The sequence below is a fragment of the Etheostoma cragini genome, chromosome 5 (assembly GCF_013103735.1).
Source record: "Etheostoma cragini isolate CJK2018 chromosome 5, CSU_Ecrag_1.0, whole genome shotgun sequence".
In the NCBI taxonomy this organism is placed as follows: Eukaryota; Metazoa; Chordata; class Actinopteri; order Perciformes; family Percidae; genus Etheostoma; species Etheostoma cragini.
The window spans coordinates 11,044,765-11,068,271 of NC_048411.1; the positions used below are offsets into that span (position 1 = coordinate 11,044,765).

General features: G+C 38.8%; 1 protein-coding gene across 2 annotated transcripts in view; it reads left to right on the forward strand.

The window, feature by feature from the left end:
* Positions 1-20,676, forward strand: part of bmpr1ba (bone morphogenetic protein receptor, type IBa) — a 49,724-nt gene extending 29,048 nt beyond the window's left edge. For both annotated transcript variants that reach the window (XM_034871127.1, XM_034871126.1), the window contains exons 2-11: positions 13,946-14,108; positions 14,213-14,312; positions 14,811-14,913; positions 15,852-15,948; positions 16,069-16,207; positions 16,570-16,762; positions 17,626-17,923; positions 18,164-18,339; positions 18,477-18,607; positions 18,700-20,676. In XM_034871127.1, coding sequence (XP_034727018.1) covers positions 13,963-14,108; positions 14,213-14,312; positions 14,811-14,913; positions 15,852-15,948; positions 16,069-16,207; positions 16,570-16,762; positions 17,626-17,923; positions 18,164-18,339; positions 18,477-18,607; positions 18,700-18,825 — 1,509 coding nt within the window. In that variant the 5' untranslated portion in view covers positions 13,946-13,962 and the 3' untranslated portion in view covers positions 18,826-20,676. The remainder of the gene's footprint in view (positions 1-13,945; positions 14,109-14,212; positions 14,313-14,810; positions 14,914-15,851; positions 15,949-16,068; positions 16,208-16,569; positions 16,763-17,625; positions 17,924-18,163; positions 18,340-18,476; positions 18,608-18,699) is intronic.
* Positions 20,677-23,507: the final 2,831 nt, after the last annotated feature.

Genomic DNA, 23,507 nt, shown 5'->3' on the forward strand with positions numbered 1-23,507 from the left:
TATGAAGTGCTTTTATGCATGTTAAAACTCAAAACGGGTCCGTCGGGACCCTAACACCATAGGAAGGTTAAGTTAATGGTTTAAAACTGAGATCTTTAATGTTTTAAGACCAAGATTGCTTTTATTAAAATGCACCATCATGTTTTGTGTAAATCCCAAAATAAATCACCTTAAATAAATCACCTCATAACCCCATGACCTTTCAATTGTACTGTAATTTTATGTATATTCTATGTATATGAATATACAGTATGTATATTAGTTAATCAGATCACAGGGAAAACGAACAAAGCAAGAGAGGGAATGAATCAGCTACTTTACAATTTGCAGTGAAAAAGAATGATTTCACAGGCTGTAATTTACGGCCATTTGTGACTGTCAGGGTGCCCACTTTTAGCCAAATGGCTTTGCAATACAGACAATCATCATACACTATGATAGGTACTAAATGGCTGCCCAGATGGGAGTGGATGTTGAGTGTGTGAGTGAACGGTCCTAGCCGACAACATGTTTGTCCAGCGAGATATTACAGAGGAGGCCTGGAACCGCTGATGGGTGATGTGTGACTTAGTTAATGGGAAGCTAATCACACAGAGGAGACAGTGGGACGCATACAATTGTAAACACATGCACACTTTTGCAAACACACAAAGCAGGCACACGCACAAACATACACACACACACTCACTCACACACTTATACATGCAGAGATGTGTTCTCGTCAAGAATGTTAAGCAAATACACACCAATGTCCACTTTGAACATATTATCCACACATTAATAGAAAATGCATTAACGTCTTCCCACAGCACACACAAACACACACACACACACACACAGGCTAAATGGATGGAAAGTAACTGTTTAAGCCTGTGGAGATGACTGAGCCGTCACAGACCAGAACTCTGGGAAATAAACACATGGCAGCTATAATGATAACACTATCAGACCTCCCTCTACTGTGTGTGTGTGTGTGTGTGTGTGTGTGTGTGTGTGTGTGTGTGTGTGTGTGTGTGTGTGTGTGTGTGTGTGACACACATGCTGTGTTTTGGAACTGCATATTTGTATAATTTCCATGATATGCATCCAGTCTGGATGGTCTTGTCAGAGTGTAAACAGTGGATAGTAACAATAACACACATTTATGTTTGGCGATGTGGCTTTGCGCCGATGACACCCCGGCACAAATATTGACACAGACCAGGTTCAATAGGACTCATGACCCATTGGCAGAATCGGGGATTCACAAATTGTAAATAAGAATAAACACATGTTGATTGAGTATATGCTGTGGATGGAGGGATTTCACTCATTAGTAAGTAGGCATTGGTGTTTGAGACAGATGTAGAAGTGTACTCAGAGATGGCAACCAGCAGAATATCACTGTTATGTTGAGATTGTAGTTGGATATAACCTAAAGCTGAAGGGAACATTTCTTAAAAATGACTTTCATAGTAACCGTTTTACAGTTTTTGTTGTGTAGAAAACATTTTCTAACAAGCGATGGTGCTAAACCTCTCCAGCCAAAAGTCAGCAGACAACTGTATGTATTTCAGTGTTTTAATTGCTTATTTCCCACCACAGTCTAGGAGTGACCAGGCTGCTGATTGTTATGTCGGTAAGTGGCATGGTAATAGGTCTATGAACATTTTCATCCATTGGTCACAGGTTATCTAAAAGTTCTAAGTCAAAGTTTAATTTTACAACTAAAATCTTAAACAACAGGTGCAAAACAAAAGATTATTCATAATTTCAGTCAAAAACAGCAAACACAAAGTTCTTACATTTTCATTATATCTTCCTGTTCCTTATCAGCCTGAATGCCACCATACATTTTTAGAAATTACTTGAGGGCCAAAACAGCTTGACCTTGGTTTCTGTATGTTGGGTCACTCTGTAACTGTAATCTGAGCATTATTTGTAATTAAGCTATTTGTGGGCATACAAGTTGAATAAAGTCAAACTTTTGCACTGAATATTTGGAACCTGCAGTTTTCCCATTGAGCCATTAAAGTGTTTACAAAAGCCAGGATCACATTCCAAATTTACCAAATTTACATTTGGATTTGTAATTTTTTGTTAGGATGACAGACATATTTGTCCTCCTTCTCTACGGTGCCCCTTCTGCACATCCCCCAACTTCCATGCTGTTTTGAATGGGTTTCTGAATGAATCCTACCTTCAGTCTACAGGTGAGCTGGTCAAAATCTGATGGATGATCTGAAGCTGCTAGCGTGGCACTCCCTTATACTCTGCAACTGACTAGCTAGCAGTACTTACTGCACATGTGTGACTCCCAACAAAGATGGTACAGAAGTGAGATGCCTCACACTGGAGCTAAAACAGAGAGCTCAACACACAGGGTGAAAAGAGGAGCTGCAGAAATGTGCAGCACAACAAAAATATGGTGTTTTCTGAAAATTAAACCCATGTAAACCTACTCTCGTACAACCTTGTAAAACAATTATGTCAGCATTCATAATTAGCATAATATGAGCACTTTAAGTACAACATACGGTTGAAGTTTGTTTCAAGTGATGTAATTTTTCCATCTGCCTGGAAGAAGAAAATTTGAAAATTTGAAATTTGTGTCCCTGCATATTGTGTTACTCCTAGACTTAGACTTCTGTTTATTAATCCTTTTGTGATGACTCCCTGAAATTGGAAAATGAAAAAGGAAATTGAAAATGGTGTTGACCATGAATTGATATATCATCAGTGTTTACTTGAGAATTGACATTAAATTAGAGTGTGGTTATCTTATAACTGAGCAATATAATACATATTTTTTAGATTGTACCTCTTTGTAAATGTGTGAGGAAATAAAAAAGAAGCCAAATCTGTTGGATCAGGTCATTAATAAAAGATTGCTTCTTGTTTCTAACGCGTGACAGAGACACTCGAAAAAAACAGCAACTGTCAACTGCCTGGTAATGTGATTGTGTGGCTAAGTTTGGGGGAGGGGACGGGGGGGCAAGATCATCCTGTCCTGGACACTAGCAAGACACACAGCGGTCCTGCTGTCAATTGTTTCAGTAGTATTTAAATTTATGTTGTGTTGTATCTTTCTGGCTTTTTATTGTCTCACTAATACCCCGCTCACAGCAATGGCTCAATCAGGGTTAAACCCAGGTGGACTGTGTGTTTGAATGGGTTGGAGGTGGGTTGGACAGCAATCTATTTCAGCGTGAATTTCGCACAACCTGGTTCACTACCAGCGGGACAAATTATGTGAATGTGTGGAAATGACGTCACATGTTGCCACACACAAAACAACAACGTCAGTTTTGTCCCACTATGCTTTACGCTAGGTTTTCACCGTAGATCGTATAAAAATAGGATTTTAACAGGCAGCTTCAACAACAGCAGAGCGCAGCGGGACACTTCATTTCCAAACAGTCCGCGGCAGTAAGTACCTGGATGTTAACCAGTCAGCCTTTTACAAAAGATCTGATGAACATAACATTTGTTTTACTGCGAAAACAAACACAAAATAAGCTTTAATTATCCCTCTCTATACTGCACAATGACAAAATCAAGTAGTTACAAAACAGCTCTGTTGGTATACAGCGGGACTGGAGTATGCGATGTTAGCTGTTCACTGAATATGATGTGTAAAGCCCTGCCTTTTTCTAGAATTTAAGGTAATTGTTACATTGCTCCCTGGTGTTGACCCAGGTCATTTCTGAATTGTCATGAGCACGGATATACCCATGTTGACTGGCTTGGTTTGAATTTCCAAAAGAAGTGTTGAACACTAATCAGACAACATTGGCCCAACCCTGGTCAGTGGTGTGACTCACACAAAAAAGGTTACATCAAGATTAGACGTTTCTAGCAGCAAAGGATTTCCTCTCCCAAAAAAGCAAGGTACCTCTACTATGCTGTCATTCTTCTGTTCCCAAACAACCTTTAGCCTATGAGAGTGTGTCTGTGTGTTTTTACGTGCTCTGTTATATCCACAGTTTGGAATTTGTGGTTTTGTTTGTAAGACATTTAATTATAGTGTGCATTAGAAACCACATGTTGAAGGCTGCGGGTCTATGTCTGATTTGTGTTTAGGATGATGCTGTTAGGAATCAGGCTTTCTGACGGTGATAGAATGATTCTGAGAAACCACTAATGGAACTAATTGGTAAAAGTCTATTTGCAGTTCATTTGATATCAGCTGCAGTAGTAGTAATAGATAACAAGTCCCTGCGGTTTATGGAGATGTTGAGCATGTTTGTGTGTAGAAATTAAAGGGCAGCCCATCTTGCCATACTAGACCTAATGTAATGAACCCAGAGGGGCAAGAAGAAACCCACTGGTTATTAAAACCTGCTTGACATTGGCTTTGATGACAGAGTAAACAATTAATGCTTTTTATCAAATCAACCTCTTTCTGAGGGAACTTTTATTTTCTTTAATGTATACTGTATATGTCTGTAATTATTTTTTATAATTATACAGTAAGGAAACTTAGTTAAAGTGGATTGTGCTTGTTGTCCATAAATACAATTTTGCATTGCAATACAGAGTGCTTTCTTAAAGACTGATGCATTGATTTTGTGTCAGGCACAGTATGTCCTGCATCTCTATCTGTTAATTATGGTGAAGCATTCCTTTGTGACATTCACATCTGTCTGATGGTAGAAAAGAGCTGCCGCTTTAAAGGCTCTGTAGGGGGTAACCAATGCTTCTTGTAGCGCCATTTGTCTTCCACAGGAATTGTTTGAACAGAGACATAGGAGGATATTTTCCAGGTTCTTTTGCGTATATTTTGATATGCATCAACTCTATTTATCTTTCTCATGATAACAGTCTAGTGTCTGTAGAGAAGTGTGTGTGGTTAGCTGATTGACAAGGGGGTTAGACTGACATATCACATGAGGGTGTGTGTTTGTTTGATGCTGATTTAGCCCAGGCCAAACGGCAGGTGTGGACATGGATTGAGGAATGGATTCAGGAAGCAGTCAGTGGCAGAGAGCCTCAAGCAGACCGCTAAACACCATCCGCTGCACACCACCCGCTGCACACCACCAGCTGCACACCACCCGCTGCACACCACCAGCTGCACACCACCCGCTGCACACCACCCAATGCACACCACCCGCTACACACCACCCGCTACCACACAGAGAACACTCATTCTTGTTTCCCACTACACAACTTTAGTAAATACAAAATAGGGTAGCCTTCAGTAGCTGTCTGCCTTTGTTATACAACCCCAGGTTAGCTTAGCCTGGTAATAAACTTAAATAATTGATCTTTCGAATGTACATGATTTCAATTTCAATTTGAATAGGCTACTGTTAATACAGGGTGGGTGAAATGGCTCAATCTTCAATCACAGCCTATGTTATTTTAATTCTATAGTTGTAGAAATCTTGATTAAGTTTATAAAATAATATTGTTTTTAAATGAACAGATGGAGATTTCTGTATCCTATAAATCCATTGTTGTCAAAGAGTAGTCCTGTTAATTGGGTTGCAACAATACTCATAGATATTCATTCTCCATTCATTATTTTGTCCAATTCTATTGACTGTGGCTTTCATTTTTGTCTTCATGATTAGGTTAAGGTGGAGCATGTAGTCAAATTAGAACAAAGCCAGATTTGAACCAGTGGTATCAGAATTACTCAGCCATAGACCACTGATCCAGCCAACTGCCCTGTGTCTTATAATTGATACAAGCCGTTTTGTGATGAGTAGGATCCCACAGATGGCCATGAAAAGGAGATTGTGATAAAGAGAGCAGCTGGTATCCTTTCTCTCCTTTTCTTTGCTTTGCTCTCTTATACCTCCTTAAAGGACCGTTTCATCATTTCCTTGTATTCCAAAGGGAAAGCTGAGGGCCTTCTGGAATGAACTCAGAGTTCCGGAATCCTTGTGTACCTGTCACTCATCCCCATGAAAGGGCACACACACACACACACACACACACACACACACACACACACACACACACATATACACACACACACACCACGGCATGACAGCTGTATCACAAGAGACTGGCACTGGCTCATTACTGCATCATTCATCAGTGGGACATAATGAAGGAATCTTTGAAGAGCTGTTGATGATGTTGTGTTGGAGTATAGAACGGCTGAATTCAGCTCCAACAGCATCCCTCGTCCCTCCTCTCACTAGTTTAATTGTGCTGTTTTTCCTACAGAATTATTTGTAAAAGCTATATTCTGTCTGAGCCAGATGACATCACTTCTGGCTTCTTGGTGGTGGGTCTCAATCCTGTTCACGGAGCTTGTTGGAAAACTTTGTTCAGACATGTAAATAATCTCATTTGTGTTTTTCAAATTGATTGGATTTTTTTATTTGTATTTAATTTCTTTAAATTAAAATGCCAGTCTGACAGCATTCAAATTGCTCCCTACATTAAAGGTCCCATGGCATGAAGAGTTCACTTTATGAGGTTTTTTAACATTAATATGAGTTCCCCCAGCCTGCCTATGGTCAAGATTCCAGATTGTCTATCCCTCTCATGGCCCACCCATGAGAGAGAGACATCATGGCCTTCAAATAAGTGGCAGTTTGTGGCAGTTCCCCCCTCAGAAGCTACAGATTTAGAAATGGCATATCCTAAGGAAAGCTCATCGCGGGACTGGCTCTAAGGGATGTAATTATGCACCAAGCCTGAATTTTGGGAAAGAGACTTCAGAGATGGTATTAGGGGACTACTAAGGTCTTTATAAAAGCATCCAAAGAGCACCATGTCATGGGACCTTTAAGAGTAGTTTTCCAAGTTTAGATATGCCTACATGTGCTGGAAGAAGCACCCGCTGAATTAATCTGTGAGTTTTAGGAAAGTGGATGAATAAAGAGGTGTTAAAATGTGGGAGAAGAAAGACACAAGTGCATTTCTAAATGCTAGAGTGGGCTTCTTTTGAAAGAAAACAGGATGGGGGAGTAATGGTGCATAATGTCTTTCTGCCCTCAACAAATGCTCCAATAACAGTGTCAGTGAGCGCAAATTCTTAATCTGACATTGGTAAGACTTAATGTGTAAGGGATTCGGTCTGATCCATTCTCCTCTAATATTAGCAGAGTATAATGGATAAAGTGGTAAAATAAAGAGCTTCGTCACAGGACTCCTAAGCAAAACATATTGGAATTTCAAAGGAAGTTTAGCCACAACAGCCAGCGAGACAACCTCAGCTTCCCGGCATCCAGATCTGAAAGTGGGGTTCATTAAGACATTCCAGCACATGTGGGATGGCTCAGCTCATGTCAGCTTTGACAGAAAGAAGAACAGGGAGATAAGACCAGGCACCAGAAATACATGGAAGTACAGAGAGTGTTGGGGGGGATCAAAAACCTCAAAAACCTTTCACCTTCCATGTTTTTTTTGCTGTACCGACGGCACTGTCAAACACCAGCAAGATGAACTACTACTTAGAGGGAAGAAAGGGGCAGGAAGGGAGCAGTGTTGTCAAATGAGTGTGTCTTAAGTGGAAGGGGGGGGCGGGTAGTGTATACACGGGCTCGTTGAAAGGGCTTTTCTGGTAGGCCTTGTTTGACATGGCCAGGATAACTAATGAATATGTTCTCTCTCTTTGTCTGTCTATATTTCTTGAAAATCTCCTATCTTCATCTTGCCATCTCATGCACAATGTCCGTCTCCCTCCGTCTATCTAAATATATGTCTTCTTCTTTTTTGTAGTTGTTTTTAGTTTTCACAAAGCAGCATCTGTTGAAAAGAGCCCTTTTTTTAGCTTTTGGGGGTTTGTGGGGCCACAGTTGTTAATTGTGTGTTTATAGTGGCCCCTATATCCTGCCATCAAGCCTGAAAAAAGCCTATAGGGGAGACCTGAAAGCTCACACTGACATCTGAAAGGCCATTTTAGTGAAAGAGCTTGAAACAATTAGAGTGTCAGTACGGGCCAGTTTCAGAGCACACATCATTTGACTTGCAGCATGTTTTGACATTGGTGGTACTTAGTGAGGTTTGGACTAGAGCACCCTTGGTCAGCGCAAGTTTGTACAGATGTTGCACCTAACAGCCAGGACCAGACCACAGGGGAAATAATTTCTTATACGTCATGTTTACTCTCATATTCCTTTAACTGCATTCCCTATGCCCTCATATTCCTCATATATATATATATATATATATATATATATATATATATATATATATATATATATGTATGCAGTATATAGACACACTTTTCACACACACAGATAGAATTAGCAATTTTACACCCCTAAGCAAAAATTACATTTTCGCCTCAGTGGAGGCAATCTTTTTTTTCTAGACAGATAAGATTGGAGGAGCATGCAGGGTCAGAGTGTTCCTGCTTTCTAAAACAGTAGAATATTTGACCTTGGCACCTCTCCCTTCCAAAGACAGATAGGACGAGCTCATAGGAATTACATCAGGACCAGATGTTTCTGTATCCAAAGTGTTTAGTATAAAGAAGGAGATGACAAAGACAACAAAAAAGAAGAGAATCAAGACCAAAAACCCATTAAGTAGTATGATACTGGATTAAGAGTATGATATAGAGATGGAGATCCAAAGAGGATGATGACTCTCTCACATGCCTGACACTTCCAAAGGAGATAGCTAATAATAAAGTATTTCAACAAACTAGAAATAAGGATTGTAGAGCTACTGCTACAGCTACTGCTGCCTAGCCAAGTTATTAATAATATATTAGTATGTTATTAATAATAGTTTTAAAAAATAGCATTGGTTCACAGGCTATGTAATAAAGACTATCACAGAAAAGAACACTTCCGTGATATATATTTTCTGTAATCTGTGCACATCTTTACACACACAGACACACAGATACACACACACACACACACACACAAAACATACAAGGAGAAGTAGCCAGGGATCCCAGGTGCGGGGTGGATGTGAAAGGCTTTGTATTTTGTCAACAGCATAGCAGCAACTCACATGACTCTCCAGTGGACTCACATAGGGAGGACAGGGCAAAGAAAGTGGAAGATGAGAAGAGAAAAAGAGGTGGGGTATAAGAAGATAAGGAGGCTGTGTGGGAGATTTGTACGGAGCCCCGGAGGTGACATGGAGGGGGAAAAAAAAGAAACATGTACTGAGGACAAACACTTTTGCGAGATATTGACTTTTTTTTGCCAGATCCTGACTTTGTTTTGCGAGATATCCAGTTTCATTTGCGAGCTCTTGCCTTTGTTGTGTGAGATATTGACTTTTTTTTGTGAGCTTTCAATTTTATTTGCCAGATCTAATAAATCCTTGTAGCGAATTCTTGCAGCGCCCTTACTAGTATCTAGCTAGCTATTAGCATGACATGTGCTAGTAGCTAGATAATGGTTGGTTGTCTAAATACATCAATTTATTTTGATAAGTATTACTAATTAATACATGCCAGAGTGAAGTGTTACAATGGACATTGTTGTTGACTGTTGATATCAATGACTGCAGGCTAACTTTAGTTGCTAGCTAGTATCTAGCTAGTAGCATGACATGATTACATCTCCTTGGTTGTCTAAATATATCCATCGTTTATGTTGATATGAATGTAAACGATCAGGAACAACAAAAACAATGTTTACTGTTTAGAGAACAAACTAGCTATACTTGTAAGAAACACGAAAAAAAGATCATGAACGAGCGTGTTGCTACAACAACACAAACTAGCGCCATTGACAGCCACAGTCAAAGGCAATGTTCATTGTACTACTTTACTTTGGTATGTATTAATTAGTATTGCTTATTAAAATAAACCATGGATGTATTTAGACAATCAAGGAGATGTAATCATGTCATGCTGCTAGCTAGCTACTAATGTTGGCCAGCAGTCATTGGTATCAACAGTCAACAACAATGTCCATTGTAACACTTCACTTTGGCATTTATTAATTAGTAATGCTTAACAAAATAAACAGTGGATGTTTTTAGACAACCAAGGAGATGTAATCATGCTGTGTTACTAGCTAGCTAGATACTAGCTAGCGCACTACAAGCTACCTAGCTAGGTTAGCCTAATTGTTTGTTGGATTTGCGAGATATTGCAAATAAAACTCAATATCTTGCAAAACAAAGTCAGGATTTTGATTTTGAAGTGTTTGTCCCCAGTACCTTTTCTTCCCCCCTCCATGTCACCTCCGGGGCTCCGTAGATTTGAGAATTAAGTGGAGGGAAAAAAAGACATTGTGCGAATGTTTACTGTAACTGGTGGAAGAAAAGTGGTGTTTGCCTGTGAGGCCCGGAAAGATTACTAAAGAAAGTGATATAGGACAAATAATAAAATGGGAGAGAGAGGTTGGCATCGAGCGAGATACAAAGTGAGTGAGTATTCAGTAGCAGGAGGGACTGAGTGATGGGAGGGAGAGGGACAGAGTGAGAGAAAGGGTGGAAAAGGCCAGTGGCCTCTGCTCTGTCCCCTCTGTGTGCTGCTAAACTGCTCACCAGTTCCCTGCAGCTCTGTCACTTCTTGTTTGTTAATCCCCTTTTCTTCTCCCCCTCCTACTCTTCCTCGCTCCCTTTCTTTCAAATCGGTCAATTGTTAATGTGACCCCTTTAAACCCCACCGTCCCGCACTTGCAGTATTGTCAACACATTATCAGTGTGTACAAGAGAGACCTTTAGAAAGGGCAGTGCTTGACGATAAACGACTATTCTCATTTGAAAGAACTTGCTGATGTTATTTGTTTCTCATGTGCAAATAAAAAAATCTCCTATACTGCATTTTATGAAGCTACAGTAGTGAAATGTTTTGTTTTATGTTTTATTAAGATGAGAAAGGACTGCTTTACATGAGACATACCATATCAGTTTTAATACTAAATGCACATCTTCACTGATGAATGATGGCAAACATAATGTGACCGTGTACTACCGTTGAAAACTAGAAAACTAATTGCAAGGTTCATACTCACATTCATCACAGTCAATATGAATGAGCACAACCTCCTCATGCATTACAGAGAATTTGCTCTCTGATCGTAACACAAAGGACAAAAATCAAAGCATTAGATCAGAATAGAATTGGCAAGCTACAGTATTTTATCTTTCTAATAGCCTTAGTTGTGACTTTTCTTTCTTTGAGCTTTGCTGACTAACGTCAACATCACTTAATGTTGTCCTTTTTGTGAATACAGATTCATGAATGTTAAAAAATATACATACCAGTGCTGCACATTGACAACAAAGCACAACAGTGAAATAAATCAAGAGAGAAAGAGACATTTGTGAAGCACATGTGTACATGTGCGTACATTTCTTGGCTTACGTCTATAGTAATGTGTGTGTGTGTATTTGCGTCTGTGTCTTTCAATTCATTAGGGAGCTTTAAACGTTCATCCGTAGAGGAAGGTCTTTGATGTAATGTGAAAGACAGCTGAGCTCAGATGAAAGAGAAGATACCATCCGTTATCTGACGTTTGAGTGACTGTGCATAACCACCCAGAAAAAATACAGCACATTTTCCAGTTTCCATCTAATCCAATTTGTGTTTTCAGAGGTAATCTCTGTAGATTATTTTACTATCCAATGAGCACACTATTATCCGTCATTGCTACATGTCGAGTTAGTTTCATTAGCCACAACCCACTAGAGATACCACCTAAATAAGTCAGATGTTAGCATATATTAAGTGATTCTATTCTATTGAAGACAGGAGAGATGAGCAGCACTTGGTCTTTGATTAATTATATATTAAATGAGGATATCAGACCAGGATATGACCTTGCCTTAATTTACAAAATCATTGATCTTGAAGTAGTTGGATTTAAGTGTGTATACTTTGAGGAAGAGTTGCTTAACATTTACTTTAAAAGATGCTGTAAGTGGAAATTGTGTATTTCAGGCAATACATGGTACTTGGGTAACTTGGGTTTCAATCTCTTTCTCAAGAACACTTTGACATGCTGACAGGAGGAGCTGGGGATCTTACCGACGACCTTGTGGTTAAGGGACGACCCACTCTACCGCCTGAGCCACAGCCGCCACTACTAAAAATCCTTAAAATAAAATCCATGCCTCTGAGCTATGTTTCATAATACATCAGTTGAGTCTACAGACATTAAAGCTGCTGCACAGAACAATGGGAATTGTTTTAGTACTAGATCCCGTTAGTAAAAAAAAGGGTTTTTTGGCTCTCACACTTGTTTTGTGTCTTTCATGAAGACTGAAAGGCTGAAAAACCTCAATACAATCCCCTGACACATAGAAGTGACCAGTGCACAGCTATGTCATTCAGACCGTGCATCAAACATCCATTTCTAAAGAGTGGAAGGTCTTTTTTCCTTGGCTTGAAAAATGTACCGCAGTTTTTGTGCTTTTCATTTCTAAGAAGGTTACCTCAATCACTTTCACTTCACTCTACGTTTTGCCGAAAGAAATCAGAGCTAATGATTGGGTCTCACATTCTGACTGTGCCCTTTAACACAAACTGTGTTTATTGATTCCCATTGTTTGTGACAAGCATCTGCTTGAAAAGGTAAACCTGAACTCGAGAAGGAGAGGTTGCAAGAGGAGTAGGAAAGCTAATTCAGTATCTGCTAGTAGTTTAGTTCAGAGAGGAAGGACTCGTGCTTATTTTGGACCCTTTCCGCTTGCAGCTGTTAAGCATCTGGTCTCAGTGTTCATGCTGGAATGAATGAAAATCTTTAAAGCCATGAAGAAAAGACACTTCCATGTTCTTTTTTTCCCCTCTAGTGACAAACAGGTGCTCTTTTGAAATAGGATAAGTAGGAAATAGAGCTGCTTCGTTCTAGTTCTTGGGAGCTGGATCAGTTGTAAGAGTAAAAGAAATCTGTTGTGTACATCAGGTGTTCAGGCTCGTAGGTTCTCCAATTTTTTCTTGTCTGTTGTATTTTTGGGTATTTACATTTTTAGTGGATTCACCATAGTAAGATAGATTATTTTGAGTTTAGTCGGCCAGCTCATGTGGAATGTATATAACATGGGAAAACAGAGCATGCACAGAGGTGACCTCTTCACTCCCTGCAAGCGTACACCAGCACAGCAGAGACTGGGGGAGTAAAGATATTAAACTTCTCTCCCAGGGGAACTTCCCACCCTACAGTAGGATGCTGAGGCGGAGGCTGTGCTCATGAAAGAAACTATGAACAGCAGCACCAGAAGCAGCAGAACCACTGTCGTTAAATCGCACAAACTGTGGCATTATTTTACAATAAAAATGCTTAAAGCTGTCACAAAACACACGTTAAAGTAGTACAAACATTTTTAATTGTTTTACTTAACCTTTATTTAACCGGGTAGGCCGTTGAGAACAGGTTCTCATTTGCAACAGCAACATGGCCAAGAAATGCATAAGACAACACACAGTTTCACATTCAATACAATACAAGAATACACAACACAACAGGCGACATAAAGTACAGATGAAGTCAGCATTAGTTAAGGCACAAAAGCGAGGTGTAAGTAAGTCGATGGATATCCAAAAGTGTTATGGTGTTAACATAATACATTCGAATAGACAGTCTATGACACTGCTGAGATGTAATAATTAGTCAAAATACTAAGTGCAAATTCTGGTCTAGTTCGTGAGATCTAGCAGAGTACTGCATATCAAAGCAAGGAACTCGCTCGCAGGCTTTTTCTTTTTTGAATGTGTTGGAGCATGTTTCAAGGAAATTTTAAAGACATGATATATCTCCTTAACCCTTTATGACATAAAACATTTTTTATTTGTTTCACTTAGTAAGCTTCACAGATAATAAAACCCCTATGTCTGGATGTGTTACTGCACATACTGTACTTGCAGATATTTTTCTATTTATCAGATATTCTCTAGTACCCTCTAGTAGCATGAGCCCAGCATTTGAAGGCACTGCTAATGCAATCCCTGACCCTGTGACGGTGCTTTTCCTCTGTAAAAATGTATCATTACATTTATGATTCATGCATGTGATTTCAACTTGTTTTTCCTGTCTCTCTTCCAAGTAATGTTCTCCTATTTTTTATTTTGCCTGTTTTATAGGCAATATCTTGGACGGTATGCTGCTAAGAGCTTCTAGTAAGGAAGGAGTGGAGAGTGGGAAGGAGGCTAGCGGCAGCACAGCTCCGGCTTCATCCTCCCAAAGACTACTGTGGTGTCACTGTTATCACCACTGCCCCGAAGATTCAACCAATCATACGTGCAGGTACCTTAAGCAGTGGAGGAGCGATACATAAATGTGCATTTGTGTGATGAAACATTCCCTTGTGTCAGTGGTGGCTTTGCTAACCGACCGTCCTTGTTTACCAGGACGGATGGCTACTGTTTCACCATGGTGGAGGAGGAGGGAGGGGTACCGGTTCAGACTGCAGGTTGCCTTGGGCTGGTCGGATCAGAATTTCAGTGTAGGGTGAGTAGATGACTGCAGCATTACAATCTACATGCCTTTTGCAACCGTTTCCATAGCATTCTCTGTCTCAGATCCTGAGCTTAGCAACTTAATTTAAATGGAACTAATCACAACAGGATAAGTGAAGAAAGCAAAAGCTTCTTACATGACTATATTCAATATATTATTTGTCTTCCACTCTATGTGACTTATTTGTGACAAATAAAATTTACAATAAAACAGTTATTTTGTTGATTATTCTCTTGATTAACTTATGAATATGTACATTTTATAATTTCCCGGAGACACATTTTTAAACCACTGTTTAAAATCAAAATTTAATTTCAATATACTACTGTATGAGACAAAAACTAAGAAAAAATGTAGTTTAAGGATTAATAAACTGTTAAAATTGTTTAATATCTCTGCCAATTGATTGCTTTGTTTACTGTTTAAGCCCTTACTTAATGAACAACTGAATACAGAAATTATTAAAAAAAAAACTTTTCCGTCTTCCAGGACACGGGGAACTCACGTCAAAGGAGATCGCTGGAGTGTTGTACAGACCAAGATTACTGTAACAAAAACCTGCATCCCACACTGCCACCGCTCAAACCACCTCGTAAGTTTATCTCTCTCTCTCTCTCCTCTCACCCCTCTCATCCCTCCACAGCTCTTTCTTGCCAATAAAACACAGAAATTAATTTTAAGAGCCACTTGTTCTCCAGTTGGCAGGTGACAGTGACAATGATATAGACAGGACCACGAACTGTGACTGATGGTGTCACGGCACCCAGGATTCAGAGATAGAGATATCATGACATTATCAGAGAGTCACGAGACAGCTTAAGTGGGGAAGACAGCAGGAGTTACTGTCAAACCGTCCTGGAGCTCGCCCAAGCTGCTGGGTGTCGAGAGAATACTGAGCTCTCTACTGTGTACAACTCTATACTCCATGTGTGAGTGTGTATTTGAGAGACAGTAAGCCTAGATTCCCAGGGAAATCACAATCCCCAGCAGACAGCGAGGGCAGTCATCAATCTGAAACCCTATCATAGGGGATCAGGAAGAGAATTCATCGACTAGACTGAGGGCTTCCTCTCGCTGTTGACTGGAGCCTTGAGGGAAAAGTGTGTGTGTCAGAAGAAAATGAAAAATTGATGAGTGAAATATGATTTGTACTTAAATTTACTGTACAGCGGTTCTTTCAAGTGACTTGTGAGGATGACTGTATTCTTGGTATACTTTTCTCTATTTCCTCCCCATGTTTTAGGGATATTAGAACTTTTACTTAGGTTTTTTTTTGTTTCAGTTTAAGTTTCTTGGGCAGAAAATGACCCCAACCATTTTTCTCAAGAATGTCCTGTTGTTGCACATACTTGTGGATCATTGACATGGATAAGACTAACGGGATTGATTTTCTTTTTTCCTACATTATTTCATGTCCTACCCTTTATACTGCTTTACACTCTCCTATACCTTTATCCTGCCCCTCTCTTCTATTCCATCTCTCTCACCACCCCACCCATCTCTTTCACCTCTTCACCCTCCCCTCTCCAGTCTATGTAGATGGAAAGATCCACCACATGGCCTTGTTGATCTCAGTCACTGCGTGCAGCATTATACTGGCTGTCATTATTGTCTTCTGCTACTTCAGGTGATTACATGTGACCATTAAACATCAAAAATTCACAATTGATTTCTTCTTGATACAGTTTCCAGCAACACTCTAAAGATCCTAAGGGGGTATGCTGGATAATTCTGTGCTTTTTTACAGGTATAAGCGTCAGGAGTCTCGTCCTCGGTACAGTATTGGTCTGGAGCAGGATGAGACCTACATTCCCCCTGGAGAATCTCTGAGGGACCTGATAGAGCAGTCACAAAGCTCTGGCTCAGGCTCAGGGCTCCCTCTATTGGTGAGCGACCCACATAGCAGCTGGACACCTGTTGGATTAAAAGACATTCCATGGATCCTGAATATGCACATATTAGGGCCTATGGCATTTTTTATCAATTTTTGTGTCATGTGTTTTTGTGACGAAAGTATGTGGGGAGATAATGGTGGTTACTTTGTTACTTAAAATAATATTGGAGGGTTTGTTTTCATATTCTCAGTTCCAGCATGCTGTGGAAAAATGACAACACTATCCCTGATTTAAATTAAGAGATCCTATATCCACCTGAGTCTCATTAAGCCTTAGATTGAGGTTTCCATCCCAAAGTATAATTAACTAAATGTGCTAAATCACTAATAGCTAACCTCTTTGCTCCTCTTCAGGTGCAGCGAACGATAGCCAAACAGATCCAGATGGTGAAGCAGATAGGCAAGGGGAGGTATGGAGAGGTGTGGATGGGCAGATGGAGGGGAGAAAAAGTGGCTGTTAAAGTTTTCTTCACCACCGAGGAGGCCAGTTGGTTCAGAGAGACTGAGATTTACCAGACCGTCCTTATGAGACATGAGAACATTCTGGGTAAGACTGGTTTCTGTCTTATGTGTTACTTCTTCCAATGCTGTTACTGATTTCTAGATATCTAGTCTCTGTCTTTGCACTGCTTTTTAATTCTATTTGTCTCTCTCTGTCTCATTTTCCTGTCTTTTAAATCAATCATTTATACTCTTTGTGCTCCATCACAATAAATAAAGTGCCCAACAGGGATTTGAAGAAACAGTTGATAAATAAGTCTTCCTAATATAGTAGAAAGATCTTCTAGAAAAACAATCTTTACAAACAACAATCTTGGGACTGTGTCCATTGTTGTTGTCAACTATGCTGCACCACACTGCACTCACTGGCCAAACAGATCAATTATAGCCAAGAGGCCGTACACCACAACAATTTATACAGAAGACAACAATAGAATGCAAACCAAAACTTGCATAATTAAACACTATAAGATGCATAGTAATTAAGTAGTGGGGCTAAAGCTCCCTTGCCAGTAAAGTGGAAGACAGACTATACACTGCGGTGTTTGTTGCCTTCCACAGTCCATACTACATGTTTTGTTTTAAATTGAGCGCTAGCATCTGTCATTTTGACATCATTCACCAAATCAGGAACATTGCCGGCATAGAAATCAAGCATACTATTACTGATATTTGTACTGGCTTTGCATGATTAGTTCCAAAAGTTGAAGTTGTTTCCTGAGAAATAAACTCACTACAAATAAATACAGAAAGACAATGCATGCTAGGCAACTCCTGCACTGCCCTAGACGTAAATTACAACTGGACTTGTTCTCTTGACGCCAAACTATGGCTGCCTACTGCTTCTAATCAGTTGGGTTAAATGGGTTAAATGGGTTAACTCCTTCCTTCTCTTTCCCTTGTTTGCAGGTTTTATAGCTGCTGATATTAAAGGAACTGGCTCATGGACCCAACTCTACCTAATCACCGACTACCATGAGAATGGCTCTTTGTATGACTACCTCAAATCAACCACCCTAGACAATAAAGCCATGCTGCGACTGGCCTACTCCTCTGTGTCAGGCCTTTGTCACCTCCACACTGAGATCTTCGGCACCCAGGGCAAACCTGCCATCGCCCACAGGGATCTGAAGAGCAAGAACATACTGGTTAAAAGAAATGGGACCTGCTGTATAGCTGACCTTGGACTGGCAGTCAAGTTTATCAGGTGAGCAAGTCAGTCACATTTGATGCTTTTAAGCATGATTTGATGAGATATTACTCTTTAATTCTTAATTGAGTCCATGTCTTGCTGAATTTAAGCTGTGGCAGAGGTTACTTTACTTACTTACTTTTTGGAAATGTTCATAAATCTAAGCATTTTTAACTTAAATTACTTCAGAGGATTCAGGAATATGCGTAGCTCATTCATACTTCTAATTAAAACGTGTTACTTTGATCTCTGCAGTGACACCAATGAGGTGGACATCCCTCCTAACACTAGGGTTGGTACAAAGCGCTACATGCCTCCAGAGGTTCTGGATGAGACTCTGAACAGAAGTCATTTTCAGTCGTACATCATGGCCGACATGTACAGCTTTGGGCTAATTCTCTGGGAGATCGCTCGGCGTTGTGTCTCCGGAGGTAAATATTTCATCTTGAAACGATTTCAAAAACCAGACTACCAAGAAAAAACTGCACATTCAATGGCTATGCAGCATCCTTTTTGAAAACTTTACACATCATTAACACGCTATTCCTCTGTATCTTATTTGTTGCAGGGATCCTTGAAGAGTACCAGTTGCCGTATCATGAGTTAGTTCCTACAGACCCTTCATATGAGGACATGAGGGAGGTGGTCTGCATCAAGAGACTACGCCCGTCCTTTCCTAATAGATGGACCAGCGATGAGGTAAAATACATTAAATTGTGTTCCATGTACCGTACATGCACAAACACACAAAAAACTAATGACCTTTCTAAATTAAATCTGCATCTCCCTAGTGCTTGAGACAGATGGGGAAGCTGATGACAGAATGCTGGGCCCACAACCCGGCCTCCCGTCTCACTGCCCTACGGGTTAAAAAGACACTTGCCAAGATGTCAGAATCGCAGGACATCAAGCTGTGAGCAGGTGTTGCCAGGTGTGTGTTTACACACATAGAAAGGACACTAACAGTCACACTGGCTCTGGTCCAGGCTGCACAATCCTTTCTTTTTACAAAAAGGAGGTGGAGCAGGAAGCAAGATCATCACTTGGAGATTGCAGGATCACAAGCCTTGAGTCCAGATGCCCAGAACTCTACGATCCAAGTTCCACTTGAAAACATGCGTTACATGACTATGGTGGTTAACTAAACTCAGATTAATCAAATACAATCTTGCCCTGTGTGGTCCTGTTCTGTCCATCAGAGAAGATGAGACATTTTCATTTCTGACTAGTGTTAGAACTCTATAACCAGGTTCCTGTTCACATGCTCTAAAAAGCCCTGGAGAAAGAGATTTAGTTTAACTTGGCACTGTAGCTGCAGAAACATGCAAACAAGTTACTGACCAGTGAGTGGAATACTATACCACTGCTTTCTGTGAAAGCTACCTTTTCTGTAGATGAAGGTCTGATTAAAAGACAAAAAGGACGTGCTTTAAGGCAATCTTTTATTGCAGCGTGACACTTCCTTTCAAAACACTGTCAACCCACTACTGCCTTTATGTTGTATTTGGATTGAACACACTTTTGTCCCTCTTGAATGAAGGGAGTTTGGTTACAACAACACTAAGTGACAGAAAAAAAGTATTTTGAGGCTTTATAAGTTTTATTTACGCTGGTAACGTTTGTAGACACTGAAAAAAGTACACTTGTATTTTTTGAGTTGTGACGGGATGCGAAAGTTGCAAAAGCATTTTTTCCATGTAAAACTCAAACTCTACAAGACTCTATGTGAAAAATAAAGTTCATATGTCCAAATAAATTCTGGATTGAGGCACTACATGCCTCTGTGTTTCCTTGCCCTGTGTGAGGAGAGGGGACTTTACAGAATAATGGAACAATTGCAGAAAAATGATACCACCCGTAGGTGAGCAGCGATTATGTAAAGATGAGTCTGCCAAGGCAATCAGAAACTGTTGTACAATAACTGTAGTGGTGACTTCTTGCTTGATGATGTAGTGATATATTATACACGTGTGGAATTGTGCCTGTGTTGGTTAAGGGGTACCACAAGTTGTTTGTAATGGGGGAATGCTATGATTCAGACACTCACAGAGTGGCTCCCTAACTAGGCTGATGATGAACATGTGTGTGGTATGCAGCTGGACCGGAAGCCTTTACTAAATATATATCATTCAGAAACATCCCCATCTATCACGGGAATTACCGTGTGGACATCACAAAGTCACTTTTTCCTGACCACCAGGCTGCCTCGTACATTTAAATTAAAGTACCTGTTGGACTGATTCACCCTATAAACCATTTGCAGCTCTCGTATTAAAATCCAATGGCAGTTGATTCATCTAAAAGTCCAGATTCTATGAGGCAATTTTCTCCGCTGATTCAAATTCTCACATGGTAGCAGTTAAGTATTAGGAATCTCAAACAGCCTTATTTCCTCAGTATAAAATGGTTCTCAAGGTAAATCTGGACACCTTTCATCATCGCAGTTAGCAGTAGATTAGGTCTTCCTCAGTGGCCTGCCATCCCATCCATTCATTGTTAGCTAATTTAGTCCATTTGTAAAACCCTTGATAAACTTTCCTTTGGGTCAATTAGTTTTTGTTTTTTTTACCTCTGCCAACAAAAAATAATGTGATGTTCTGTCACTGTCAAAGGTTGGCAGATTTGTTGTGTTATACGTGCCCTTTCTTTCCTCTTGGGTGTTGTGCCTTATTTAATCTGTACCTACTGTAGTTGTCTGTGAGAGAAAGTGGTGTTTTTAATTCAGTGAAAAGGTTGAACATTCCCCAATAAAGTGTTTCACTCATCCACATGGCTAATGCAAAGTTTGTGACGGCTGAATGAGGTGCATACTAACAGATCACTTGGCTGTGCCTCTAACTGTTAAGGCATGCTGTCCATATTTATTTTGTTAAAAAAAGTTGCATGCCTCATTACAACCCATTAATGTTGCCGAGTAGGCAGCATGTTAAACAGTGACACCGTAAGGATTTTCTGTTTCAGTTTCAGGTTACCCAACTGGATCCTGTAAATATGACTTTCACAGAAAAGGTATAAAATCAAAGAATTGCAAGTCAAATGGCTGTAATCACTTAGGAATCAAATAGGAAAAGTGCACACACATTTTTATTACTATTTTTAATAAAGACATAAACAAGTCATTTTAACAATGCTATGACATTTCTTTGACTTTTGTGACATACTATAAGTATGTCACAAAAGTCAAAATATTGTGACATTGAGTATAACATACTAATTGTTACTTGTTAAGACTTTTTATGACACACTGTGTCTTTTCACGACTTTTTATGACACACTATGCTATAACTTTATCACTTTTGCGTGACATACTGTAATGTGACTTTGTGACTTTTATATGATATAATATGACTTTTTTATGACATACTACGCTATGATGTTTTATTACCTTTGCATGACATACTATAGTATGACTTTTTGACTTTTGTGTTGCATAATGTACTATGCCTTTTTATGACATTGTTTATGACATACCATGACATACTATGACTTTTTTGACACACCTCATTACATTTTTAAAACAGTGTTTAGGACGTACAGTGATAGACCATGACTTTTATGACATACTATATCCTATGACCTGTTTATGAAATTAATTACGTAGTATACTATAGCTTTTATTGACTTTTATGACAACATACAGTATGACTTTTTATGACAATTTCATGGCAAACGATATTGTTTCTGAAATACTATATTTGACATTTTTTTGTGATGTATGGATTTCTTTGACATAGGAACTCTGACTTTTTTGTGACTTTTGCATGATGTACTCTACTATGACTTTTGCATGTCTTTTTTACACAGTGTTCATGACATACTGTATTGTGACTTTTTATGATATACTATGAATTGGTTGTGACAATTTATGACATACAATACTATTACCTTTTTCATGTTTCATGACATACTATATTCTAACCTGTTTATGACTTTTATGACATACCATTATTTTACTTGTTTATGACTTATGACTTACAAAACAATGACTTGTTTTATGACACACTATACTTTGACTTTTTATGACTTTTATGACATTCTATACTCCGACTTTTTATTATTTTGTATCACATACTATACTAAGACTTTTATTGACTTTTTAAGACCCACTCTACTATGATTTCAGATTTTTTGACATATTGACATACTATACTAAGACTTTTTATGACTATTATGACATTCTATACTATGACTTTTTATCATTTTGCATTACATACTATAGTAAAACTTTTAATGACTTTTTAAGACCAACTCTACCAAGATTTAGGATTCATGACATACTGTAACGTTTTATGACACACTTTACTACAGCGTTTTTTGACACTGTGACTTTTTTATAGCATGTTATAACATGACTTTTTCATGGCTTTTTAATACATACTATGCTACAATTTTTTATAACTTTTGCCTGACATACTGTATTATGACTTTTTAGGACTTTTGTGTGGCATACCATACTATACCTTTTTCTGACATCGTATACCATGACTTTTTACGACATTCTATTTGATGACTTTCTTTTTGACACACCATGATACGACTTTACATGACTTTTTATGACATACTACACTGTGTCTTTTTATTTAGGCATTTGTGTGACATGCTATACTGCGACTTTTTACGACAGTGTTTTTATGACGTAGCACAATGTGACATTTTATGACATACTGTGTCTTGGTTGGGACTTTTATTACATACTATGACTTTTTATGAGATACTGTACTATGTATTTTTGTTCATGCTTTTGTAAGACATACTATACTATAACGTTTTATTTTATTCTAAACTCTGGCTTGTTAATGACTTTCATGACTTGTTATACTCTGACTTGTTCATGACTTTCGTGACATCTATACTATGACTTTTTATGTCACAATTGTTTGACACTTTTTAAGACTTTTGCATGACATAGTATACTATGACTTTTTATGACATTGCTCACATTTTATTCTAAACTCTTCGTTTTATTATGACTTTCATCACATACTATACATAGACTTGTTTGTGACTTTTCATGACATGCCATACTATGTCTTTTTATTCATGACATTTTTCATAAAATACTGTACTATGACTTTTTATAAAGTTTTTTATGACATTCTATACTCTGACTAGTTTATGACTTTCATCACACACTATGCACTGACCTGTTAATGACTTTTAAGACATGTATGCCATGTCTTTTTATGACACAATTTTTTGACACTTTTTAAGACTTTTGCATGACGTTAAATACTATGACTTTTCATGACTTACTTTGTATGACTTGATTATGTCTTTTATGATATGTTATACTATATACTTTTTATGATAGAGTTTATGACTTTTAAATACTATAGAAAACGACTTTTTGTTACAAACTAAACCATGACTAGTTTATGTCTTTATGTGACATTCTATGTCGTTTTATGTATGACATTTTTATGACATACTATGCTATGACTTTTTATGACATTGTTTATGCCATACTATACTACGACTTCTTTTACATACTATGACTTGTTTATGATTTTTATGACAACCTATACTATAACTTTTTAATAAATACCATACTCTGACTTGTTCTTGACTATTTTATGGAAGACTCTACAATGACTGGTTT